Source organism: Prionailurus bengalensis, chromosome B4, assembly GCF_016509475.1.
Source record: "Prionailurus bengalensis isolate Pbe53 chromosome B4, Fcat_Pben_1.1_paternal_pri, whole genome shotgun sequence".
Lineage (NCBI taxonomy): Eukaryota > Metazoa > Chordata > Mammalia > Carnivora > Felidae > Prionailurus > Prionailurus bengalensis.
The window spans coordinates 115,538,373-115,566,345 of NC_057358.1; the positions used below are offsets into that span (position 1 = coordinate 115,538,373).

The following is a 27,973-nucleotide window of genomic DNA, read 5'->3' on the forward strand; positions in this document are numbered from 1 at the left end:
ATACGTGCATATGTGCGCGTGCGCGCACACACACACACACACACACACACACTAGCACTCATGCCTTCACAGTAGCCTTGGTTCCACTTTGGTGTATTGAGCTCAAGCCTCTCTCTTTTTTCTTTTAATTAAATTTTTTTCATTTATTTTTGAGACAGAGCAAGCACGTGAGCGAGGGAGGGGCAGAGAGAGAGAAAGGGACAGAGGAGCTGCAGCAGGCTCTACGCTGACAGCAGAGAGCCCAATGCGGGGCTCGAACTCACGAACCGTGCGATCATGACCTGAGCGGAAGTCGGGTGCTCAACCGACTGAGCCCCCCAGGCATCCCCCAAGCTTGTCTCTTTTTGAGCCCAAACGCTGAGACGAAGTAGCTTCTTCCTCAAACCGGGAAAAGTTTCCCTTCTAGAGAGGGCTAAAGCATGAAGGCATGACGTTATGGTTAGACATGGCAGACGGCAGAGAAGCACAATGACAACTCTGAGGGAACCAAGAAAGCCCAAAGGGGAGACAAGGTTTAGAGCTAAATCAAGATTGGATTTTGTCATGAAAGGCAGAACTGGCAAAAGCATCATTACAAGGCATTAACCTTGTTACACACAGACGAACAAGCAGAGGCTGGGATTCAGAAATAAATTACACATAATAAACTAGACAGAATAGGCTGAGAGCAACATTAGTGATTATGCCCTAAGGGGAGAGAAGGGCAAGATAGAAAATAGGCCAAAAAAAAGAGTAAGAATAATCTCTGGACACAGGGGGCCGACTGCACTATTTCACCCCTTTTTCGGCTTGACTCCCTGGGTATTAACTTCACTTTTGTGAGGAGGTTTCTCTGAAGGCTGTCTTTCTTTTGTTTTCATTTGCTGAAATGAGCATAAGAAACCCACTCAGAGGGCCCCTTTTTCCATTCACAGGGACTCGTCCGTTTCTGTGTGTGACTAGCACAAAAGAATCCATTTCCATTCAGCCAGAACAGCCCTCAGAGTTTACGTGAGGTCCAAGCCTGCTCTTTCCTATTTCCTTCCAGGCCCGCGGTTGTAATTGGCTACACGATCCTGACCGTGGCCAACGTCCTCCGTGGTGAGAGGAGCGAGCACCCAGCCAGTCCTTGGTCCCTCATACTTGAGGAAAAGCTAGAGTCTGGTGTCGCGTCCCACATGACTCTCATTTCTTGCGCTGACTTGCTTTTGGTTGCAAACCTCAGAAAGCCAACTCGACGGGAACTTAAGCCAGAGCATCTATTGTTAACCTAGTAGAAAGCTGAAAGGCTGGAAGCTGCGCTCCGTGGTGTCCTTAAGAAACCAGAGCCTTCATTCTCCCCTGCACCAATTTTAGCACGTTGATTTTCATCCTCCATCTTGAATCTCGTGGAAGCAAAGTGGCTGCCACCACCCTGTACACAGTGGCCTCACACAACAGATTTCAAAGGGAGGAGATACGGGGAGTGGGCGAACAGGGTCTCCTCAAGAGCTTCCTCTTATCACGGAGGAAATTTGTTCCCAGAAGCCCCTCCAGTGGACTTCTTCCATCTCACCCGCCCAGTATGGACCACATGGCCACCTCTAGCTCTAAGGGATAGGAAAGCAGATCTCTGGCAGTGGGGAATGGGATAACCATGTGGCTTGGACCAGTGGGTGCGAACTGAGCTTGAACGCAGACCTAAGCTCTCTAACTCCCTAGTCCCGGGCAGTTTGTTTATGTCACTAGCTCCCAAGTTCAGAAACATTGATTTCATGGCTCTACTAACCTGTGCTACTGATCCAGGGCTTCATTTGGAAAACTAGTTATTAAGGAATGGTCAGAACTCAGGGAAGGACACTAGAAAAGATGGGATGGTAATTTGGAAGCAGCTTTTCTTCTTTGCGCCCTTACAGCTTTTGAGCCACTTCTGGTTTTTTGGAGCCAGCCTTTCACAAGCAGAATATCCCACCCAACCTCAGCAAAACTACGCGTCATGTCATGGTCCTTGGCTAATCAGAACGGCTGCAGTTATTAAGCACCTACTGTATACCAGCGGTAGGCATACACTGTCCCATTTGTCCTTGTGAATAATCAGTTTACAGCCGTAACTTTTTCTGTGCCGTGGGATGAGGGAGAATGGCGTCCTCCAGCCATAGATAGTGGTAATAGAACTTTCGAGATGCCCAGGTAGATGACACCCAATTCTCTGAGTTAGCCTCTCTGCAGTGACCAAATATTTAATAAGTGGTCAGCTGATCCTAACTTTGAACAATTCTGGTTTTATCTTAAAGCAAGATGTGTGATGTGGTTTTGTTATTTTTTTCAATCTAAAGGTCATCCGATTTTTCTTTTTCTGCTCATAGTCATGAGGCATCCTTATCTAAACAGTGATCTATTGTTCTGATTCTCAGACCCACAGAGATTTTTTTTTTCTTAACTTCGATTTTAACAGGACAGTTCCTCATCTTCCCCGACTGCATGAAAAGTATCTTCTAACAGGAAAAAAAAAAATCTCTAATGGGCTTTCCAAAAATCTTCTTAAACTGAGTTCACTATGGAACATTTTATGCAAATAAGTCACTCTCTCTTAGGTTATGACATCTTTCCCTTGAAAAGTGATCACGGCATTGGAGAAATCCTCACTAGCTTATCTTTTCTCCCCAGCGTAACTTCAACAAAGAAATATAGACGGCACTTTAAAGGCTTCAGAAATCAATTTAGTCCATGAATCCATTTACTTTAGATGTTAATGAAACTTGGTGGGTTTAAAAATAATGAATGTTTAATAAGACATAAATTGAAAGACATAAACACTGTCAGCAATAATATAATGAAGTTAATAAGTCTTAGCCTCCCCCTGCTCACCTCCCCTCTCCCCAAACAGGGCGATTTGAGGAGTTAACGGTGATGCTTACTGGAGTTTGCCAGCTCTCCCATTGGCTAAAACTGAAATGTGGGTTTGGAAACCTTAGTACAATTGGGAACTGAGCTCTGGCAGATAAAGTATGCTATCACACTGTGTTCAGTAGCTACAGACAGTAACGGCTCGCTCTAGCTTCATATCTTCCAGAGATTTGTGTAACAAACTCAGTTTCCTGTCGTTGAAGGCAGGAAGCAACGTGGAGCGCTTTATGCCTTTAACCAAGAAAGAAAAAGACATCTTGGTCAACACTCCCTCTGCCCTGGGTTTAAAAAGGGGCTGTATTTAATGATCAGGAGCAAGCATGTGATTATACGTGCTCAATGCTCCAGACCATTTAAATGCCTTCGGGTTGGAGTTCGGCTTTTTGTTTCCTCATCAAGAGCATCAGCACCAGGGTCCAGTCCTTCTGCTTGGTTCCTCTTTAGCTTTGTGGTTCTGTCCTGCCCACCAGCCTTGAGTGTATCTTTCCCTTTTAACCCTCTGAATTAATTATCCTATCTTTGGGCTTTACATTGTATCCGTCTGGTGAATCCAGAGTCCCTCCTGTCTGCCGTCACACCCAATGGGACTGTCTGCCTCGCATTTTGGGAAGTGGCTTGTTTAACCTCACAGAAGCCAATCCCTAACTAAAATAATTTGTTGCAGGATCATGCAAACAGCCAAGCATAAGACTGTCTCCCTCCCAATTCAGCAATGGGCTCTTTCCTTGGCAATAAAGTGAACTCGGTTTGCTGTATCAGCTGGGGGAGTGTTAAATGGATGGCTAGCTCGCTGCTGGAAATCAACGCATGTTAATACATAGGAAACCAATGGCTTTCCATGGGTTGGGCAAGCATGGTGATCCCACACATAAAGGGGATAAGAGGTTGCTCCTGGGGATCTTGTCTAAGAAAATGTATTTGGGGCTCGAGTAGGATCCTTCCCAGGTGGGCATGAGTAATTATCACTGTTAAAAATTATCTTTTTTTTTTTCCCATTTGTGCGTTTGTGTGCATGTTCAGAAAGAAGGGGAGCAACCTGAAAGAGTCCAACCAATCGCATCATCTACCTTGATCCATTCCGACCTGACATCCGTTTATGGCACCGTGGTAATGAACAGGACTGTTTTGTTCTTGGGGACTGGAGATGGCCAGTTACTTAAGGTTGGTTTTCTGTGCCTTCTTCAATGTCAATTTTAATAGTGATCCATTTTGTGCTTTTTAATTTATTTTTTAGTGTTTCTTGGTTATACACAAGCTCATACCAACTGCTTTGTGAACTGTTCAGAGACCCTCAGAAATGACCAGAAAGAGACTTCTAGAAATCCGTATGTGATAGCCTCCCTAGCCGTGTAACAAAGCACCAGCCACCTTGCTTCCCAGGAGCCTGCCAAGTTATTCTCCCCTTCCTTACTCATAAGCTGCCTAGGTGAGGTAAATAGGGGTCTGGCCCTCACCCTACCCTGGATCACCTTCCTAAGACCTTTAACCTTTTAGTTCCTATCTCCTTTGTAGTGGAAATATACAAAGTACCTGACTTCTCCAAACCTCAAACAGATGAGGGATTATAAGACTTAAAAAGTAGAAAAAACAGGTGTTCCTTCCCTCCAGCCTATTTGACACCCACAGAGGGGTTTTGTTTTCTGCCCTTTGTACCCACACAGACCATGGAGAGGTCAGAGACCTGCGATCCTTTGAGATTCCCCCTGACTCGTATCTCAGAGGACTATTTTTTCCCCCCACTGTAGAATGGGTATACCACTGGACAAGTTGGGATTTTTATTCCCTGGGCAGGGAGGGGGAGGCAGTTGGGAGGAGGAGAAAATAAAATCAGGGACCTCTAATGACTTGTCTGGAGTGATATAGTGGTTATCTTATCAATTTCATCAGGCATTTATTGAATACCTCCGGGGGGGGGGGCTCCACCATTATCCATGGCTAGAAACTGCACTGTCACCCTAGGCTGACATTCCTCTGCCTCCCGGTAGCCGGTTGATTTACTGTCAGTCCAGGTTCTAAATTGAGTACAAATAGATTTGATTTCTCAACTGATCTCCCATTGACAGCTAGCTTTGTGACTGTAGGTGAATCGCCTAACCTCTCTGAGTTTCCCTTTCCTCATCTATAACATGAGATTGTGCTAGACAACCCAGAAAACCCCTTTCTCTCCTGTACGGTCTCTAATTCTGTCTTCTCTGCACTTACCCCGCACTCTAGCCAAACCTCTTGGCTTGTCCCCCGATGTGCGTTATGTAGTCTTGTTTGCCTACCTTTGTTCACACTGTGCGTCCTTCTGGGATTGCTTGCTTGCTTGCTTTTTTTCTCCCCCTATGCTTTACTGAATCCTATCTATCTATGCTTTGGCTGGGCTCAAACTCCACCTCCTCTTCGAGGCCTCCAAAGCCCAGAGTGATCATGTTTTCCCCTCATCTCCTGAAACACTCATTATCTGTACCATTCTGTAGGCCCATTACAGATGCCTCGTGTTGATCCCCAACCTTTTCACTCGTGTTTGTCTTGCCTTCCCAACTTGATTTTAAGCTTCTCAAGACGGGGGTCCTGAATTCTCACAGCCTAATACAGTGTTGCGTGCCTGGTAGGCATTTGATTTAATCTGTTTTCTTTGGAGGAAACCCAGTAACATATGGGAGGGAGTTTGTTTGTATACACATTCTTTTAAAATATACATTGATCATCTCTCCTGTTGTGTTAGCTTTATTTCCTGGGGAAAGGTAAACACCCATCAGTCATTCTACCCAAGTGTCCTGGTGCCGTGTGATGACATCTGAAGCGAGGCCAACCTGGTCCGGCAGATTGGACCCATTAACCTGGCAGAGGAATTTGCCATCAGTCTTTACGGGGCTTCCTCACCAATTATCTCTTCAGATTTAGGATATTTTTGATGAGTATTTTGACAGGAACACTGTTTCCCCAAAGCTGAGCCAACCAAACTGTTACATGGTAAGTTGGAGGTGAAGAACACTTGGCTATAAATAGTTCCCCATGGGACAGGCTGGTTTCGCCTGTCCTGTTTGCTCACCCCAGCAGTTTGTGTACAACGGGCCGGTTTTTAGTGATGTTGTGACACCAGAAGGGTGGGGCCAGGCTGCAGCCTTAAGCCACCGAGAAAGAGGTGGCTGGCCAAAGTCTGGTTTCCTCAGCATCTGTATGGGGTATACCTTCAGAAGCCATGCCTGTGGCCTTGGTGTTTGTTTGTTGTTTGTTTGTTTTTTGGATTCAAATAACAAGGGCAGGTTGGTTTATTGTTTTGGGACGGCCGACATTTGTCTGGTGTTTCCCTTGTGCCAGTCACATTAAATGTTTTAACTCACTGAGTCCTCTCCACGGCTCAGGAAGATAGTTCTGTGATATATCCCATTTTACCGATAAGGGGAGTGAGGCCCAGAGAAAGTGGATGATTTGCCCAAAGTACGCACGGCAGAGCAGAGATCTGAACCCGGAGTGACTTCAGAGTCTGCACTAATGTCCCCTGTGCTCCACTGAGTTTTGTGATCTCTGCCCCAGACGTGCACAACCATTCCCTCAGTGTTCTTGGGGTTGGGGGGCAGGGCGTGGTGGTGAAGGGAAGCATGTTGATAGGGATCCATGGAGGGGAGGGGACAGTGGAACCAATACTCCTGGGGTGTGGGTCATGGTTTTTAGAAGCTCCGGGAAGCGGCACCTGGGTGGCTCAGTCGGTTAAGGGTCAGTCTTCACCTCAGGTCATGATCTCATGATCCGTGAGTTCGAGCCCCACATTGGGCTCTGTGCTGACAGCCTGCTTCACAAGGTGTGTCCGTCTTTCTCTCTGCCCCTTCCCCACTCATGCTGTATCTCTCTCTGTCTCTCAAAAGTGAATAAACGTTAAAAAAAAAATTAAAAAAAAAAAAAAAAAAGCAGCTCCAGAAAGGATCCCAGCTCTGGAAGGAGGCAGACCATCTGACTGAAGGGAATGCCTCAATGGCATGATAACTTCTTAGGAGTTAAACCCTCCCCCAGCTTTACTCAGGAAGGTCCCTTCCCTCAGGAGGAAGTTTTGAGGGACGAATTTGAACTGACTTAGCCCTGCCAAGCTGCCTTGGACAGCCCAGTAATTCCCAAGACTCCCCCATGTATCCTGTGTGCAGATTCTCGGATGTAACCCCTGAAATAACCCAGAGTCCCGAGACCCAGGACCATGTCGATGATTGAGAAGGCACAGATAATCCCCGAATCCCTTTGTTCAGAAACTTCAAGCTTCTCCCTTGCCAGACTTGTCACCAGAACTGTTAGAAAAGACGAACATTGATAGACACAAGCTTGGCTTCTTAAGCCACAGAGTGGAGATACTAATGAGCCCCCCAAACAAAACCCAACCCGAGGCAGCCAGTGGGAGGAGGAGAAGAAAGAGGGCTTGGATCACCCACAGCCTGACTCATCAGTTTCCCAGTGATCAAGAGTTGGCAACATGTTGACAGACAATAGGCACTGTAGTATACGACTGGTTGGATGAGGGGCAGAAAACAGCAGTTGGGGGCCAATTGCTGGGGTTTTTTTTCCACTACACAAACGCACACACACTCTAACTGAAGTCTCTGAAAACCTCACAGAATTTTAACATAGTTCGATGCAATTTTATTATTCTTTTAAAAATTTTTTTGATGTTTATTTTTCGAAAGAGAGAGCGCATGGGGCAGGGGTGGGGCGGGGGGTGGTGGGTGCGGACAGAGGATTCAAAGTGGGCTTTGCACTGAAGGCAGAGAGCCCAGTGTGGCGCTCCGACTCTCGAACTGCGACATCATGACCTGAGCTGAAGTCGGACGCTCAACCGCCTGAGCCACCCAGGTTCCCCTGTTTGGTGCAATTTTAAACATCGGGTTTTTAATTTTTTCTTATTATAAGAGTAATATATGTTCCCCGAGAAAGGTGCAAAGTAGCAGAGGGTGAGGGAAAAACAGGAAAAAAAAAAATACCCCTCGCGGTTACCGAAAGGCACTGACTGCTATCAGCGTTTTTCTTTTTCTTTTCTTTCTTCTTCTTTTTTTTTTTTTTTTTTGCATCGTCGAGGTCAGACTGTATCCAATTTTGCCTCCATATTTTTCCTTCAGTTATGCCTGTATTAAAATGCTATGGCAAACTCTTGGTTAAATGGTATTCTTTTTTTTTTCGACATTTATTTATTTTTGGGACAGAGAGAGACAGAGCATGAATGGGGGAGGGGCAGAGAGAGAGGGAGACACAGAATCGGAAACAGGCTCCAGGCTCTGAGCCATCATCAGCCCAGAGCCCGACGCGGGGCTCGAACTCCCGGACCGCGAGGTCGTGACCTGGCTGAAGTCGGACGCTTAACCGACTGCGCCACCCAGGCGCCCCTTAAATGGTATTCTTAAATGGCTGTATCATATTCTCTTGCGTGGAAACATCACATTGCGCTTAGGCCGAGAGATCGAATCACTTTCAAAGCGTCTTTAAAGACCTGCACTTCTTCCAGGCGATCTGCCGCTGCCTCCAAAGGCAAGGTTTTCCTGAGGAAGAGTGGAAAAACTAAAGACTTTACAATATGCCAATACCCTCACTGCCCTCTTCCTCCTGCCTTTATTCCCAGATGCTTTTGTAAGATTTTTGAAACATGGCAGGAATTTAGAACTTGAAAGCGTCCTTTTCACAGTATCTCGTCTGTCCCCTTATTTTATCGACCCGTGACCCTAATGGTTGTGAGATGGGTCGCGTCGTCACTTTTTCCCCCCTGGTTGTTTCCTCATTTTGCTTCCTTTCGGATCATGATTGCAGGCTATACTTTCTCAGTGGTCAGCGTCTCCACTGAGATCAGCTGAAAGAGGGTGGCCACGCTGAACTCAGCTGGCGGGAATTCATAACTCACGGGTCGCAAGCCAGCACACTGCAAAGCGTACCCGTTTTTATAAACACATGCGAATCCTTGTCCAGATTGTGGGACAGCCTCTCGTGTGGTTTGGATTCCTTTGAGCTGAGTGTGTTGCATACAGAAAATTGTCCTTATTTCAAGGGCAGAATTGAATATTTTCAGCTTTTCCAGGTGGTAAAATAAGTATTAATGGAATATGCATGAAATTTGAAATTTGTAACTTTATGCATGCCCATTAGCCTTTCTTGTAAGCATAAAAGATAAGGCAGCAGGTGAGGAATAACAACAGCGAACATTTCTGAGCTCTTACTGCGCGCCGGCCGTTGGAACCAGTGTCTGCATGGGTTAACTTGTTTCATCCTCATGAGTCCGTAGTGTTACCAAACCTACTTTATAAATGAAAAAAATGCGAGGCTCAGAGGGGTTAGGGAACTTGCTCAAGGTGATGTAAACTGAAGCAATCTGTCCCCTCTCCAAACGGCACTGATCATTCAAATGCACTCTGTAGGGCTTGGTAGAATTTGTGGAACTGTGTTTTGTTTTGTTTTTTTAAATTTTCTTTCAAATATTAGAGTACTGGGGTTAATACTAAGATGCAAGTATTGAGGTTTTTTGAGAAGAGGCCCTGGCTTCTGTGGTTTTAGTTTGTTCCTATTTGGGGACGGCCTCCTGGCAGCCCCACAGAGCCCAGACTTCTGTATTAGAAGGCAGGACTTCCCCCGCTTGGGTCTGCAAGTGGGTCATGGGAGCCCCTGAACCCCCTGTGGGACCCCAGCTTTTCCCCCGTGGGTTCTTTGGGAGTAAATGTCAGAAATCTGGGTTCAAGATGATTTTTGGAACGGCTCTTGTAGGAGGAGGCCAGTGTTGGGTTTCTCCAAATCCCTAGGACCAAAGTGGGTTTCAGGGTACCGGGTGCCCTCTCACGCATGTCCCTTCCCCATATCATCAGAGAAGCACTAATCACATGCTTCGAGTTGGGACTGGCCATGTATGAGGCCCTCAAAACTTATTCCCACTGGTGGCTTTCATTTATCCAAACCGTGGAGCAAAATTGAGACCAGTTCTAGAAAGTTCTTCTGCATGGAGGTCTGCCTCGATGCTGGTTTTAAAGTTTTCAAATGACAGGAAGAGATAACAAAAATAATAAAATATTTTATAAGGGCAAGCTTACTGTTTATATTCCCACGGAATGTTCAAATAAGGAAAAAGAGGCCAACCCAGGACAGGACCTGGGGCCGGAGGTAGGGGAGTGGGGATGGCTAGGCTGAAGTAATAGACCAACAAGGAAAAATAGCAGGAAATGGCCTCCACGACTGGCTGTTTGGAATGTCATCCGAAGCTATTTCAAGTTCACCTCCATCTCATTCATTCTAGTTTGCGAGTTAGCCGGGACTCCCCAGTTTAGAGCTCTTCCTGCCATGTCCACACAAACCTAGAACTTGTGGTTCAAGCTGTATGCTTCTCTTGCTACTTACACTGAAAAAAATAGGTTGGAAATAAAAGAGGAGTTTGCCTTAATCGTTATGTTTCACCTTTGTTACTCCTAACGACTCAAGCGCACTGAACACTGGTGGATAATTACCTTGCTTTCTCGTGTGTTCGTGTGCGTGGTTTAGGCCTCCTTCACCACATTTCTTAGAAACTGTTTATTAAAAAAAAAAAATGAGAAGATTGGCTTGGATGCCCTTTAACTGGTTAACCCCACAGAGTGAGGCCTAAGGAAAGAAATTTGGAGTATATGTTTCAGCTTTTTGAATACCCGTGGCTTTTCCATGTCATGGTAATAGTAAAGGAAAGAAAGAAAGAGGCTTTTGTTTAATTTTTCTCCCCCCGACCTCGTTTTCCTCACCATGCTATTCTTTCCGTGGGTGGTGTCGAACTTGTAACGTAACTAACTGTCTGGTGTGGAAGTCTCACACTCCACACGTTTCAGGACTGGAATTGGGCGGGGTTTTTTTTTTTTGTATGCAACAAAAATCCCAAGGCTAGTTAATAGCCTACCATGAGGCTTCAGGAAGATGTCAACAGGAGCAATATGTTGACACAAACTGAAATTCTCCATCGGGGAAAATTTGTTTTCTACACAGGCTTCAGCTGGAAAAATCTGAAGAGCCCTATAAAATCTTGAATGCTAATAGAATTTTTTTTTTTCATTTAATAAATATTTATTGGGCACCTTTTATGTGCCAGACACTATTCTGGGTACTGAGGATACAAAAGTGAATAGAACAGGCAACCCCCTTGCTCTCATGATGGGGGGTAAAAAAAAAAAGGATGGAAAATAAGTCACTGAATTAATCAATAAAGCCATTTCAGACAGTGAGTGGTAAGTGCTATGGAGGAAATCGACTGATGGGTAGAGAATGAGGTAGAAAGGCAACCAGGGAAAGCCTCTTAGAGGAGGTGACGTTTGAGACTTGAAGGATGAAGGGTAGAGAAGAATATGCATGGCAGAGGCTCAGGGTGACTTCGGATTAGGTCTGTACTAAAGGGGCATTCTGGAAACAAGAGATAAAAATCCACATCATGCCCAAGGGGTGTGTGTGAATTGGATGAGATTCTTTTATACAAAACCCATTTTGGGTTTCTGTGACTCATTGTTACTTCCTGCATCGCTTCACAGATCGTGTTCTTTTTCCAAGGCTGCCCGGCTAAACCGAGCTGAGGAAGGAACATTTCCCGTGCTCCAGTCTCGCTGGCTTTCTTCTCTGTGTTGATGTTGACACGAATGTTGCAGTTAGAAGACCCAAGTTTGCTTTGATGCCCCTGGGCTGGGCTGTGGGGATGGGGATTGTCGGGGTAGGAGGTGATATTAATAGAGATCTAGCAGAGGAAGAAAGCCATGTCTCTCCTGTCCTGGAGTCATTTGAGAGAGGTGAAGGCCCCAGTGGCAGAGACCCCCAAGCTCTCCATGTAGCATGTCTGGGCCCCTTGTGGATGAAAATGAAAATTTCCTGTTGTGCTGTCCTCAGGGTTATGGAGATCATTCTCTGCATATGATCTAGCAAAAAGAAAAACAGTCTGATCCACTCACACTCACTTTTCACACTTAAATCTTATGTATTTATTTTTTAAGATAGTACTTTGACATTGTTCAAAATTCAAAAGAACCAAGAGAATATACAGAGAAAGTCACACATTGCTGACCTCTGGGGCAACCAGTGATATGGGTTTCTTGGGTATCTTCCCAGAGATAGTTTATAAATGTCTGCAAGTAAAAGGGGGAAGATGGCCTTTCCCCCATTTTATCAAATACACAGCATATTAAACATGCTATATAAGTATATAAGTATGTTTATGTAACATATAAATATATACACATGTACACAACGTAATGTATTAAACATATACACAAGGAGCTTTCTAATTCTTTTTACAGCTAAATAGTATCATATTTGACTATGCCTAACCAACTCACTGTTGTTGGACATTTAGGTTGCTTCAACCTTTTGCTAATTTGTGATGCAATAAATATCCGTGTACATATGTCATTCGCCATACATATGAGGGGCTGTGGGGTCTAAGGGTACGCTTTATAATTTTGATAGATAATGCCAAATTACGTTCTAGAGAAGTATCACTCCCACTATGGATGAAACATAATTTAAACCCAGCATCTATAGTTATCAGGACAAGCTTTCAGTGTAAGCCACTCTAGGTAGCTTGTTTAGGAAACTGGTTGGTAAACCCCAGCACATAGTACACTTAAGAATTTTTTTTTGGGGCGCCTGGGTGGCGCAGTCGGTTAAGCGTCCGACTTCAGCCAGGTCACGATCTCGCGGTCCGGGAGTTCGAGCCCCGCGTCAGGCTCTGGGCTGGTGGCTCGGAGCCTGGAGCCTATTTCCGATTCTGTGTCTCCCTCTCTCTCTGCCCCTCCCCCGTTCATGCTCTGTCTCTCTCTGTCCCCAAAAAAAATAAATAAACGTTGAAAAAAAAAAATTTTTAAAAAAAAGAATTTTTTTTTAACACAATAAAGGCTTCCCTGCCAGAATTCAGAGTTCCAGAGAAAATACCGGTGCCTCGTCTCCAGGTAAATCAGAGTTGCCCCAAACTAGATCTTCATAGCCCTTCCCCATCTACATCAACCATGTTCCAAGAATAAATAAAAGGAGTCCCTGTAAAAACTGCAGCGCAGGTCCTAACCCACTTAAGACGCATGAGTGGTGGTGTTTTATAAATTTTTATTTTAAAGCAAATCCCAGACACTGTCATTTCACCCCTACATGTTTCATTACACATCTCTAAAAAATGATGGTCATTTTCTTTTTTTTTTTTTTTAATGTTTATTTTGAGAATACATGCATGCAAGCGGCAGAGAGGGAGGGGGAGAGAGAATCTGAAGCGGGCTCTGCTCTGTCAGCACAGAGCCCGCCGCAGAGCTCAATCCCACAGACTGTGAGATCATGACCTGAGCCAAAATCAAGAGTCCGGCACCGCAATGGCCATTTTCTTAAATAACCATACCCATAATGCTATTATCACAGCAAAAATATCAGTAGTTCTTCAGCGATATCTCATAGGAGCTTATACAATGAAATCTTCCTAAGTGGCTCGAGAGTATCTTTTGAAAATGACTTTTGTTGAGGTTAGAGTGGGAGAGAGCCAAAGCATAAGAGACTCTTAAAAACTGAGAACAAACTGAGGGTTGAGGGCGGGTGGGAGGGAGGGGAGGGTGGGTGATGGGTATTGAGGAGGGCACCTTTTGGGATGAGCACTGGGTGTTGTATGGAAACCAATTTGACAATAAACTTCATATATCGAAAAGAAAAAAAGAAAAGAAAATGACTTTTGTTCAAATTGGTATCTAAGCAAGGTCCTCAGGTCAGACATGGTTGTCCTGCCTCTCTCAATCTGGTGTAGCCAACTCCCATCACTGCCACTGACTGATGGAGGAAATGAAGTCTGTGGTCGAATGTCTCATATTGTGGATTTGGCTGTTTTCTTGCTGCCTCCTCCTCTTTCTGCTTCCCAGTGTTAAATGAAAGGTCACACTAAAGGCTCAATGAGGTTCAGGTTTGGTTTTGTTGGCAAGAATGCTTCATAGGTGGTTCTGCCCAGGGAGGCCGTTTTAACATGAATTCTTCTGAAGAGCAGCCTGTCTTCTCTTGAGCGTCACTTGAGAACATTTTTATCAAACATTTTTTAACTGGCTTCCTGTTTCCTCTCTCCTCTATGACCTCTTTTCTAGAACCAGATCAACTGAATCTCAGTTGATTAATAAGGAACGTGAATTAGAGATGGGAAGACAAGAACCTGGCAAGTCCACGCTTGGGTGGTGCCAGCCTGCTGTTTCTCTTCATTTGTAGTTTTCAGTAGGCCAGTGTTGTCCAGTAGAACTTTCCGTGATGATGGTAATGTTCTGTATCTGTACTTTCAGTATGGTAGTCACTAGCCATATGTGGCTAATGAGCACCTGAAATGCAACTAGTATAACGGAAGTACTACATTTTAAATTTAAATAGCCACAGGTGACTGCTGGCTACCATACTGGATGGTGCAGCTATAGTCACTTTTTTTTATTAAAAACATTTTTGTAATGTTTATTTTGAGAGAGAAGAGAGAGAGCATGCGTGCACGAGTGGGGGAGGGGCAGAGAGAGAGAGGGAGACACAGAATCTGAAGCAGCTCCAGGCTCACAGCTGTCCGCACAGAGCCTGACACGGGGCTTGAACTCATGAACCTCGAGATCATGACCTGAGCCAAAGTCAGACGCTCAACCAACTGAGCCACCCAGGCGCCTCTATAGGTGCTTTTAAATGACTTGAGGCACAGACCTTTTCCACCTCTACTGGGACCTAAGTGGTTCTATTCCTTTTTAAAAAGTCATATTTTAGTTACTGCAATTGACTTTTACGAGCTGCTCCTGAATTCAGTGGCAGTTCACGGGCCCCTAGTGAGTTACTAGTTGTACCAAATCTGCCTGGACTTAACCCAGAGCAGATGATGGAAGAAAGTCACGACCACAAGACAAAGCCATACTCAGGCTGGGAGCAGGGACTCATGTAGGAAGATGCTGCCTGTGCCAAAATGATAAGGACTCTTTGATAAAATAGTAAATATGTATTTGCCATCAGGGTATGTGGTACAGGCTTCGTATTGCTTAGTAGATGCGTGAGTGTAGACTTTGTCTGAAAAGAACCTCAAGGGCCAACGTTTCTTTTAAAACCATGTGCCCAATGTAACTGCTGTCCTCAGCAGTAGAGACACAAGTTTAGATTTTATGTATGGATGTATTCAAACTGACAAAATATTGAACACCTTCGATTTTAAAAGTATCGGGCAAGGGGATAGGTATAAAGATCATTAAGATACGGTCTCTACTCAAAAGGAGCTTACCATCCAGCAACATTATTATCTATTGTGTATTTACTATGTGCCACGCACCTTTTATAACTCTCCTTTGATCCTGAACAGTTGTATATAGGAAAGGCATTATTAGCCCCGTTTTAGAGACAAGGAAGTTGGGGAAGGTTAACGTACTAGGTCAAAGTTGGCACAGCTTACTCAACAGAAAGAGTCAAGAGGTGCACCTGGGCTCAAGCGACCATTCGGTTTCTCCAGGGCTATGGTGATGGTCTGTGATACAGCTTCAGGCCCCTGCTTCCAACCTGCCCCCTTACCATGTCACCTCTCTGCTCAAACCCTACAGCGGCTCCCTCTCTCTCACCCGGAGTAAGAGTGAGATTTCTACACACGCCTACAATCACCTACGTTGCACACTTGTTACCTCACTGCTCTCTGCCTCACTGGTTCCGCTCGAGCCACACTGGCCACCTCAGGTTTTAGGGCCTCGGTACCAGTGAGTGGCTCTCGCAAGAGCACGAGTCACCCAGGCATCTAAATGGCCCGCTCCATCGTCTCCTGCAAGTGTCTCACTAAATGCCACCTCTCAGTGAGACTTACCCTGAGCACGCATCCTGATGTCCTTACCCCACTTTATTTTGACTTACATCACCTTCTAATAGGGTTTCTAATTTAATTATTGTTAATTGTCTGCCACTACTCCCCTACACACACACACACACACACGGTATATGAAGGTAGGTTTCTCCCTCCACCCCCCCCCCCCCACTCATTTGTTCGCAGCCGTTTTCCAAACACCTAGAACATGCCAGATACGTAGATATTTATCGACTGAGGTGCATGAAACTCATGTAGGCCCAATTTCAAGGCCACGCTTACGTTTTATACATAAACACATACCTGCTGTTTGGGCCTGTTAAGTTGTCCTGGTTACTTTAAAATGTGTGACTGCGTAGAATCATATAGGAGAGTCAGAGTAACACATGCAAATATATGTCAAGCCGGCTTCCTTTAGTTTTACGATCACTTGGCTTAGTACTGACGAAGCTGTCACCTGTAGCTTCTCGTAGAGCCAGATGTGATAGGGAATTGCGGGCTTGGAGCGTCCACACGTGAGGATACTGCCCCAGCACTGAAGGGCGGCTTCTGTGCGCGCGCACGCGCATTCACATGCGTGACCATGCTTGTTCTTCTCAGCCTCGTGGAAGACTGAGACACAAAAGGATGATTAAAGAACATGGTACCTCAGCCAGTATATGTAGTGAGGAAAAGAGCGTGTGGTCTTAGAATTAAGCTGCAACTCTTGCCACTCCGCTATTCAAAGTATTTAATAGAAATCTTATTTCTCTTTTTGAAAAAAAAAATAGGTTATTCTTGGTGAGAATTTGACTTCAAATTGCCCGGAGGTTATCTATGAAATTAAAGAAGAAACACCTGTTTTCTACAAACTGGTTCCTCATCCCAAGAAGAATATCTACATCTATCTAACAGCTGGGAAAGAGGTAGGCGAAAATACTGGGTACAGCTTCTGACTTACGAATAAAAAATTGTTTAATTAACATCATCATCTAGTGGTGAAGCTTTTACTTTGAACTATCAAGTTTAAACACTGCTGCAGGCTTCGAGAAGACCTTCAGTGGTTCACAGACATGGAATTAAAAAACCTTCCTGTCAGTAAGTAAGCAAGAAATATTACCTATTTAGACAATTTTATTATTGGCTATATTTCCAATGCGAGGCTTTTCAGAGGAGGGTGTGCTTGCAAATGGGTGCATAATCAGCAAGGTAACTGAATTTGCACATTTATTGTGTGGGCACTGAACGGTTAGATGCATTTATGAATATACCCAATGGGACTGGCTTTGGAATTGGGGGTTAATATCAGGCCACAGTCTCATGCACATTCATGAACCAGGAAATATATCGCACTCACCCTCCCTCTCTTAATTTATCTGGCTGTTTTAGTTTTTCTTCTTGCTTCTGCTTACTCAAATAAAAATAATAGCTTTTTATAGTTTCTTCATTTTTATAAAGTACTTCCACAAAGGAAAGAAAGCTAAGTTTTATTGCGTCCCTACTGACCACATACTGGTTTCGTCTCTCTTAGATGCAGAGTTGTGTCTGTACGCACAGCCATAAAAACAATGTTGATGAAATATGCTACCAATTTAATGAGATAAAATTACCCTTGCTTTGTATATCAAGAGCCTAAGACTTGGAAAGGTTAAATGATTCAGTCAAGGAGATCTATCTCCTTGATATCTTAGGTTCATTCTATTTTATATATATGTACGTTAGGCCTTGTCCAGACTGGGACATCAATTCTGTCCTGACATCAAAGCCCGTGATAAATGAGATCGAATCCCAAACTTGTGAAAACTAAGCAGCCCATTCTGGCACGGTAATTCGGACCCATGGCCATTGGGGCAAACAAAGTGTGAAGAAGAGAATTCAGACTTGTGGAATTATCTAATGGAATAACAGATGCCTTCGGTCCAACCCCATTTTCCATTCTTGTTATCTCTCATTCTAAGGGGAACGGTGATGACAGCAAGCCACATGTGCTGTTGCGGTCACACAGTAGGCACACAAGCACATTGTCGTTTCCAGAATTCCCAGAATTGCCCTTTGCACGTGGAAGAGTCGTTATGTCAAAATGATCTCATTGAGATGAACCGTGGACCTGCCTGACGTTGGTAGACCAGTTGCTCACCATGCAGAATCTTCCTGAGTAGCTTGTGTCCCTGTTAAAACACTTTTTATTCTGTTTCTTCCCTGGGCTTCCCGTATTCGCGAGATTTTTGTCTACTCAACAAACTGCATATATTAAGTAACTATTCCCATTCCCAGGCTTTATTTATCAAGGGCATCTGAAAACTGCCAGCCGGAGAATGCGCTGTGCTGCCACACAGAGCTGATAAAATTCCAGCCCAAAGCAAAGACACTTGAAGTCTTGCTTAATCCGTGCATGTTTCTCCATTCAGCTTTTTGAAACATTGCAAAATGGCTCGTAAATTCTCGTTAGCACTTTCCTCCAAACTCAAGACTGTAAGCTGGGAACCACTGGAGAGCCACGGATAGCTGACAGGTCCTCACTTTCTGGAAGATAAAGAGTTCTAGCCTCTGGTCATTCAAAGCCTGAAGCCCTAGGGAGGGTTTTTGACTGGGCATCAAAGCTGGTTATTCTTATATTCTTCACCTAGGTTTCCTGCTGGGGATCCTATTAGTAAGATTCTCGTTGAGCCAGCATAACCCCTAGACAGGCAAAAACCTAAGGAGGATCCTTTCCTAGACTCTTGGGGGGATAGTAACAGCCAAACGAATACACCCTGGTACATCCATGGAATACGTGGCCGCTAAAAATAACCATATGAAGATTTATGCATCGCTGTGGAATAGTCACTATCTTGTGTTACTAAGTTAGGGAAGCAGGTCCAATGTAGTACTAATTGTGTTCTCGCTTTTACAGAGAGAGATGTTGTTTGTGTGTTTAAGTACAGCGCGTAATGGTTCTCATGGAAAGTTCTAGAGACTCCTATCCCACTAAGTGTTCAGAGCCAATGTGGCCCTGGGGGAGATGTTATATAGTCTACCCCGCCTGGAGTATCATCATGCTCAGCATATTCAAAGGCTCTCAGAAGCCTCGTAGTAAGGAAATCTGTTTGCCTTTTAAGTGTAAGGTCTCACATGTTTGTAGGGCTGTGGAACCTTTGCCTCACACAATAGCTGTAGCCAACATTTATCGAGCGCTTAGTATCTGCCAGACAGTGAAATAACCCTGTGGAGTCCGCAGCACGGTCACCATTTCAGAGTTGAGAAAACAAGGTTAGAGAGACTACATGATATTTATGCAACCCCCCCCCCCCCCAGAATTAAAAAGATGTTTTGTGAGCTACAGGGAAATCTCCACATTCTGGTTGATTCTGGCTCAGGCTGGTGGTCTGCCCCCGCGTCTTTCAGCAACATGGAGGACGGAGAAATAGACGGGTCTGTCCTCCATGCAGTCAACTTGGAATTGAACACTACTCCCCAGGATAGCCTATTTTCCTCACCAACCGTTTCTAGAACGCTCTGTGTTTCTAACCTTTTAAAGAAGTTACTTATACCTTCTAGCATGTACAGCTTCCTGGCTTAATGAGTTCCACAAGTTTCCTTACTACCTGCTGTGGGATTTTGCCCGCAGAAAATGCGCTGTGTGGCACTGAGGTCCTCCCCGACTCCCGCCACCCTGCTTCCGGGCTGTGACTGTCTCAGATGCCCGGGTCTGCCCAGCACGGGCGCCTGGTCTGTGGGTTGCTCTTTCCTGACAACTGGAAGAGGCAGCTTGAGGGGCAGGTGATGATTTGAATACTCCCCCTGTTTGTTTTATGCCCAACTCCAGTGGAGGGAAGGTGAGCAAATGAGCCAGGAGCTGAAGCAATGGAGTTACCCTGACAGGGGTGTGGGATTCTCCTCATTTCCGTGTCCAGCGTCAGCCTCGTGCTGACACTCCTGGGTCAGCGTGAGCCTTTACGTCCCCAGATGCTCATTTCCAGAGTGCCACTGACCACGCATTTAACTGTCTTTGTGTGAAGGCCAGGTGACCTGATTCCATGATCCCTTGGGAAGTCATTATTAGCGGATCAGACCCACCTGAGAGAGCACTTAAAAATGCAGATTCCGAGGCCCGGTCCCTGACCTGCCCAGCCCGAGTCTCCAGAGCAGGGACGGCAGGCCATCTGGGAACCTGCACTTTCCAAACCTTCCCAGGGGATTTGTACCCCGGAACTTGAGAACCACTGCCCAACGTCCTTACAGAGGCATTCCGAGTTCAAGTTGACAAATGTGCTCTCTTTGTGGCCCGTTATCAGATAAGGTGTTGTCGTTTTTGTGGCGGTGCTTAGAATTCCGTCTGAGCTGCTGTCATCTTCATTTCTAGGTGAGGAGAATTCGTGTTGCAAATTGCAGTAAACATAAATCCTGTACGGAGTGTTTAACAGCAACAGACCCTCACTGCGGTTGGTGCCATTCTCTACAAAGGTATTTCCTGAATTCTTTCTCACCAGCTCACATTTTCGAGAGAAAAAAAAAAAAGTGTCATGCAGCAGAACACTTGTTGCCCTACTTTGACGATCCGTGCCAATGACCTGGGGGAGCCGATCTCTTCGCCGCCTGAAATATCAGCGCGTGATCCTCATTAATTCTCGGAGATGTTCCCAGCTGGGCCAGTGCGGCGGGATCATTTGACCCGGACCCCTCCGGGTTACCCGACCTGGGGGTGGGAGCGGGGTGGGGACAGGACACCAGGAAGGATAGCCTGGAGCTGCCGATTCTGCTTGTACTCTCTACAGAGTTCTCCAAGACTCCAGAGAGAGAGAGGCAAAAGGTCTCCCCTCAGAGGAGATAAAAGAATAGGGATGTTTGAAAATTTCCCACCGAATCCTGGTAATGTCACGTACTCGGATGGCTCGGTGGAAGCCTTATTATTGATGATGTTGTCTCCTAATGCGCGGTACAGCTGTGGGCCTGCTGTACAATCTCAGTCTCCAGGCAGAATGTGCCCAGCCTGGTCTTGAATTACGATGTTCACGACCCATCCAGGCTCTGGGGCGACTTGTAAGCGGCTCCCTCGCCATGGCAGCTCCCAGCGTGGCTGGGACCGGCCTGGTTGGATTCGCTGTTGCCATGGCAACCCAGTACTCGGGCTCCCGCTACAGAAGCAAGGAGGAGAGTGGCGGAGCTGGAGCTCAGGCAGGGGAAAAAAAAAAAAAAAAAAACACCATAACGGTGGCCGTCAGTTTGGTGCTTTCCGTTTTGAAGGGTCAAAAGGGATCAGGAGGAGTGGAACAGGTGCAGAGAAGCTGAAGGCTGAACAAGGGGCAGTTTGGGGAAAGCAGAGGGGACGGGGAAGAGAATCTGGGCAAGGAAGCCCAGGGCAACGAAGGGAGAGGGCGAGGCTACAATATAAGCGAGAGGTTCAGGAAACAAACTAAAAATGTGGGGATGGAATTAATTAAGAGTTCATGGAGGAAGTCAAAAGCTGAGATGCAGCAAGACGCATAATTGCCCTTGCCTTTTGCAGCGCTTCCTCACGGGGCTGTTTCTGTCAGAATCCCTGGCAGACAAAGGAAGCGGGGCCAGGAAAATTCTCATGAATAATTGTAATTGGGTAGGAACGTTTTCTTCCCGTCGCTTGCCCAAGTCTAGAGTTTAAGAAATTAACTGATCATCAACAGCATTTCATTGTCACACACCCACTGAGCGGTTCCCCCGTACTCTTTCGGACCTGTTTCGTCTATGTGCGTTTCCCACCTATATTTGTAGGGCTCCCCCCAGGCGTTAATTCAGTGGCGGTGGCAGTGATGAACTAGCCACGAGGAGCTCGTGGCTGCTATATGGCAAACACAGGTCTGGAGTTCACGGGCGATGTGTCCAGGCTGGAGAGATGAATTTGGGAGTTAGACATGTCTGGAGGGAGCTTACAAGACCAGACGAGGGAGGCCGTGTAGATTGAGGGGGGAAGCAGTTGGGGAACCGAGCACTGAGGCGGTGCCGTGTCGAAGGGCCAGGGAGGCAAAGAGGAAACAAAAATGGGGAGGGAACAGCCAGAAAGGGAAGAGGAAAGACCGAAGAAGGTGGTCTCCTGGATGCCAAGGGAAGAAAGAGGGGAGCAGTCCCCTGTGCCAGATGGTGCAGAGGGGTTGGGCAAGGGAAGTGCGCTGACCCACTAGACTCAGCAGGTGATGACCGGTGACCATGACAAGGGCAGTGTGGCAAGCGATAAAGCTGCAGGAGAAAATGATGAGGGAGCAGAGCAGAGACCAGTCTCCAGAGGAGCTTTGCCGAGGAAAACGGCAGAAAAAGGGAGCAGACGCTAGAGGAGAAAGTAAAGTCCAGAGAATTTGGTTGTTTTTGAGGCGCGTGAAATAACCCTGCTCTATGGGGCTGTTGGGGAAGTTTTAGTAAAACAATAAAAGAGAGAGAGAGAAAGAAGAGGGGTTTGCACCGTGCTGTCTCTCGGCAGATGAGAGAAAATAAGATGTAGCACACTGGTGGGGAGGCAAGTTCAGACGGGAGGTGGACAGGTGGTCTCAGGATGGAAGAGCAGGTGAAGAACATTGGGCCCGGGAGCAGGTGGGTGGTGCAAGCGTGTTCAGCCTCAGTTTGTATCGCTAACGTCATTTTCGGGGGCTTCAGGCCCGTGAGAGTGAGGCGGGGGAGGAAGCGCTGGAGGTTTGGAAGGCGAAGAGAGAGAAGGTAGGAGATCGAGAACGGAGATGGGAACTTAGAATGATCGCTGGGCAGCAGGAGGGCCCAGCTGAAGCCAGTGGTCTTGCTTTTGAAGCGAGAGCAGTCAGCAGGGTTTTGCTTCCCAAGGCCGTGTTCAGCCCTGCTGTGTGGTCGCAGAGTCGGGGAGGGCTAGATTTAGCAAGGTAGGGCTTTGCAGGAAATACGTCAAGAGGGGAGGGCGGGGCCCGGGAACCGAGGGGGTATCCGAGCGCTGGATGATGGTCTTGACATGGATGTTGGTACTTAACATAGGGGGCCCTGGGCTGTCAGCTGGAAGTACGCGACGAGGTGGGGAGTGAGGGATGGGAATAGGCGGCAGGATCTGTGCATGGGAGGTTGTGATTGGATTTAAGACTCACTGGGGCTGGGAAATGGTAGTTGGACTGTGGGAGAGTCATGGAGGGTGGTGGCGCTATTGATTATGACAGTGTACCTGAAGTAGGATGGGAAAAAGACTGCGGGCAGAGAGGGGTCAAGGAACGGAGGTAGTGTTAGGAACGGGAGTGTTAACGTCAGTCATCTGTGTGGATATTGCAGTCGGACCGTGGGAACAGGGTTGGAGATGGCGAGAAGCAAGATAGTCCAGAAGAGGAAAGAATTGGCAGGGGTGGCGGTGGTCTATAGATGGTTGCAACAAGGAGGGCTTTGCGGTGGTGGGGCGCACTGGGCCGGGGGGGCACGCTTGGAAAGGAGGAGGAAAGAAGAGGCATCCAGAAGAGGCAGTGAGACACAAGCAGGACGCTTAGGATGAGTAAGAGGAAGCAGCCAGCCCCTGAGCTGGCTTCGAGGAAGCTGTGTCCCCAGGGGAGAGGCTGGTTTCAGTGAGCACGAGAAGGTAAGAGGGATGATCAGAGAAGAGGTTGAAGGCACAGGGGCATGTACCGATGACGGGCAAAGAGTGCTTGTCTTCTGTAAAGCTACTACTACCTGCTTCCCTGGTTCTCCTCTTACTCCCTCACCCCTGTCCTAATACCCTCCTAGAGGAATGATGCTTTTATAGTCTAAAGCAGATCATGTCATTCCCCAGGTTAAAACCTGCACAGGCTTTCTCTCTTAGAAGCCAGTCTGACTGTCTTACTGCCAGGACCTGCATACATCATCTGACCCTTCCATGGTTCTCATGCCTCTCTCTCCTTGGTTCACTCTACCCCACCGCGCTTTCTTTCTGACTTAGGAATATGTCGGCATGTTCCCACCTCTGGGACTTTTGCCCTCGTTGTTTCCTCAGTCTAGAATATTTTTCCCCAGATCTTTCCATGGCTGGCTCCTTCCTGATCATCCAGTTGGAAGTGGCCTCACCTCACTCATAGTCACCCGTTTTATTTTCATCATGGCCCCATCAGTGTCTGAAATGATCTTATGTCTCTGCTTTTCTTTTTAAAATGTGGGTTCCATGAACATAGGTACCTTGTCTGTCTTGTTCACTACCATATCCCCAGAGTCTAGAACAGTGCCCGACACATCGTAGGTGCTCAAAAAATATATGTTAAGTGAATGAAGTAGATTTTTAAAAGTTTTTTAATGTTTGCTTATTTTTGAAAGACAGACAGACAGAGCATGAACAGGGGAGGGGCAGAAGGAGGGAGACACAGAATCAAAAGCAGGCTCCATCCAGGCTCTGAGCTGTCAGCCCAGAGCCTGATGCAGGGCTTGACCTCGCAAACCATGAGATCATGACCTGAGCTAAAGTCGGATGCTTAACCAACTGAGCCACCCACGCACCCTGTGAATGAAGTAGATTGCGTGATTGAGGAGCCCTCTCAGTGGCAGGTTGAGACTTACGCATTAAGTAATGTAGAACGTTCTAGACTGATGGTCCTTCCCAGTCACATCAGATCACTCAGTTTCAGACTGGCTTCATTCTGGCCTAAGACGAAATAAAACTAAGCCTCAGATCTGTGACTCATATTGAGTTCCCAGTACCATTCAAAATTAGGAATTCTAAAGGGGGATGTTTTCTTATAACTGTAGAGCATCCCACTGTGTTTATTTTAAATGTCACAGATTTATTTAGAAAAATAATTTATTTTCTCTTTTGAGAAGGTTGAGCTTTCTTGCATATGTGTCTAGAAAATGGATTTGTTGAGAGCGGGGGGTGGGCAAGGAAACTATCTTAACTTCCTTTTGATCGGGTGTTAAGAATAGGCATCCAGTGTAAGCAGATAAAAAGCAATTAGATAAACAATGAGCTCTAAAAAGTCTAGTATTTTATTGTTGGAACCTCAAATCCAACCTGCGCTGAATTTGTGTGTGTGGGCGGAAAGTGAATTTTTGCAGGCTGAGTATCTGGGGTTTGGAAGCAGTTTCTCAGTTTCTCCCATATTGCAAAGCATAGCACATGTGTTCAGTTACGGGTTTCCACAAAACTGGCAATCCTGAACCAATGAACGAGTGAGGTTCCAAAAGTTCATTTGCAAGTTTGTTTGGCACTCAGAGTGCATTTTCCCATAGAAACAATGTCATAAATTAAGGACTCAGTCCCAAGGCAGCCCACAAAATTCAGTTTATTTAATTTCAACAAATATTTATCGAATATCTACCAAGAACCCCATGTGGCAAGTGAGCTAGCTGGAGGCTATGGAGGGAAATCGGATGCCATTCTTGGCCTTCAGGAATTCACATGCAAGCTAGGGAGACAGCCGTGTCGACAGCCAACACTGATTCAGTCATATGTCCAGTTGACAAGTATTTATTGAGCACCTATGACGTGATAAGGCCTGTGCTAGGTACTCGGGTTATAGTTCTTTCTTGCCTACACAGAGCCTGCAGTCTAGTGAGGGATGTAGACAATACTCGGTGATACTGCATTGACCAATTCTTCCTAAAAGAAAGAATTAGAAGAAAAAAGCATTTGTTTTTCTTGCTCATGGGTCAGCTCCAGTGGGGGGGGGTGGTCGGGATGCCCTCTGCCTCAAGCTGCAGGTTGAGAGGATTGATTCAGGTCTTCTTCACACATCTCTCATCCAATGCACACTGTTCTCAAGGTAGACCGCAGAAGTACAAGAGCCATGCTAAACTATGCATCACATTTGTCACCTCGGCTCATGTCGTGTTTGCTGATACTCCACTGGCGAGCATACCACATAGCCAAGCCCAACGTCAATGGGGTAAGGAAATCTCCCCCACCTACTGTCGTGCAAGGGAGCCAAAGGTCATGGATGCGTCATTCCAGTGCAGCAGATACTGAGGCGTTGAGCGCAATAATCTGGTCAGTCTTGACAAGTAAAAGAGTTACCATTTTACCAATAGGTAGATAGACTATCATGAAGGTTAGCCCAGAGGCAGTGGAGGATTCCATGGGGGCACATGAACATCTAACCCAAACTTAAAAGTAAGGAAGGTTGGGGTGCCTGGGTGGCTCAGTTGGTTGAGCGTCCGACTCTTGATTTTGGCTCAGCTCATGATCCCAGGGTCATGGAATCAAGCCCTGAGTTGGGCTCCGTGCTGAGTGTGGAGCCTGCTTAAGATTCCCTCCCCCTGCCCCTCTCTCCTGCTCATGCTCTCTCTTGCTCTCTCTCTCTAAAATAATAATAATAATAATAATAATAAGTAAGGGAAGGTTTGCTGGAGGAGGGAATATCTAAGCTGAAGTTGAGCTGTGAGCAGATATCAGCCAGGTAGAGCAGAGGCAGGTGACTGGCCGAGGGAACAGGTGTATCGAGGCCAGGAGCTGTAAGAGCACCCGTTGTGCTCAATACAGTTGGAGCACACAGTCTGGCGGGGGTTGTTGAGAAAGTGGCTTGGTAGGCAGGAGTGGCCGAGCACTGGCCTTACAAGCCATGTTGAAGAATGTGCATTTTCTCATAAGGACTTTTGGGAACTATTGCAGAGCTTCAATTAGAAGAGTGACCAGATCAGCTGTGGGTTTTAGAATAAGCGTCCTAGCGCAGGATAGCCTGGAAACGATCTGCTGGACGCCGGCAGATCACTTAGAAGGTGGTTGTAAACCAGCAAGAGACTGGGGTCCAGCTGGAGAAATGATAGTAGCAATGGAAAGACGTGGCTGGACTCTAGAACTATTTGGAGAATAGAATTGACAGGACTTTTTGATTAATTAGATCCCCCTTGAGTTTGACACACTCAAAATAGGGCCATAAAATGAAAAATCAGGTATCAAGGTGGCCACTGTTTTTCTGGAAGATGTACTTTTTCTCCCTCAATCTAAGTCTTCATAAAGGCAACAAAGAAGCGATACCTAAACACGCAATGGATTCTTACTGTGTCCCAGGGATTGGACCAGGCACTCGGTTGGAGCCCAAAGCATGGTCACTTGGTCAGAGGGGGAAGGACTTTGGAGCGATGGCAGAGCTAAGTCTCGGAAGGTGCAGTGAGGCAAGCTACTGCTCTTTTCCCAGCAACACCGTAACCTCGGTGTTGAGATGATAAGGGAAGGGGTATGGGCATCTGGCTTGGGTGACCAGATGGACAGGGGTGTCACTGCCGAACAGGAATGTAGGAGGGATAGCCTGTTCGGGATGCCCAGCAATGCAGGGGGTGGCTTCCACTCTGGCAGCAGAGGAGGAAGAGTGCAGGTCCTGGAGGCAGCCTGCTTGGGATTGAATCTAGGCTTCTTTGTGACCTTCAGTTTCCTCGTCTCCTCTGGGTCAAATCTCTTCCATAAAGTAGGGCTAGTAGTACCTCACAGGGTGGCCAAGAAGATCCAATCAGATAATGTTCATAAAGCCCCAGGCACAGCGCCTGGCTCTTAGTAAGCACTCAAGTAACATTAGCCATTGCGATGGTGGAAGCCCAGAGGAGGGAGCCATTAGTTGTAACCAAGGTCGGGGAAGGCTTCAGACAGGAAGTGGCGTTAAAATTAGGCCTTGAAGCCTGAATGAACTTTCACCAAGGGAAGAGAGAGTGGAAGGCATTTCAGGTAGAGGATCCAGCATAGGGAGAGGTCTTTTGAGGGAGCGGCAGATTGGATATTACCCCCAGAGCGCTGGTTCTGGAAGGCAGGAAGGGGATGGGGCATTGGGTGGGACCAGGATGTGAAGGACTCTGAGTTTGGACTTGATTCGGGGGTGCCGGGAACCTGTTAAAGGATTTTCAGCAGAGGACTGACATGATCATATTTGTGTTTTAAAAAGATTATCCTGATGGCAGCATCCAGCATGAGCCGCATTAACTCAAGCAGCAGCTGTATCAGACTTCCCAATGGTACCCCTCCCAGGGTACACTGTCTTTTGGTATATTTTGTAATGAGTGAGTTTATCTCCCAGTTCTTCCCGAGTCCTCTACCTGGCGGCTGTTTCTTCAAATTTCATGTACCTCCCACCTCTCCCAGCACCACCATGGCGCTCCACTTGCTCTGGTCCCCGTCCCCCGATGGAACCATGGCTGGGTCCTCTTCCGAAAATGGGCCGTGCAGGAAAGGCCGAGCTTGTCTTCGTTGCCCTACCTGTCATGCCCCATCCTGCACACGAAGTATATAGGGTAAGGCTTTGCTAATCAGCAGGTGTGTTAACTGTAGGGTATCTGTAGTTCCCCTTGATTATTTGTGTCAATCTAATACTTGCCCACACTCTTCTCTATGTTTCTTCCGTATGGACCAGGGGAAGACCTCCAGGCAGCCCCTGGTAGCAGCTTTCAGGTTCGCAGCTGCTGGTAAGAGAGCATTCCTCAGCGTGGCCTAATAACACCACTCTGTGGCCGGCCGGCCCCACTGTCAGACTT

General features: G+C 46.5%; 1 protein-coding gene across 2 annotated transcripts in view; it reads left to right on the top strand.

Moving 5' to 3' along the window:
- Positions 1 to 27,973, top strand: part of PLXNC1 (plexin C1) — a 149,101-nt gene that overhangs the window by 18,254 nt on the left and 102,874 nt on the right. For both annotated transcript variants that reach the window (XM_043562116.1, XM_043562115.1), the window contains exons 2-4: positions 3,886 to 4,026; positions 16,396 to 16,530; positions 19,947 to 20,047. In XM_043562116.1, coding sequence (XP_043418051.1) covers positions 3,886 to 4,026; positions 16,396 to 16,530; positions 19,947 to 20,047 — 377 coding nt within the window. The remainder of the gene's footprint in view (positions 1 to 3,885; positions 4,027 to 16,395; positions 16,531 to 19,946; positions 20,048 to 27,973) is intronic.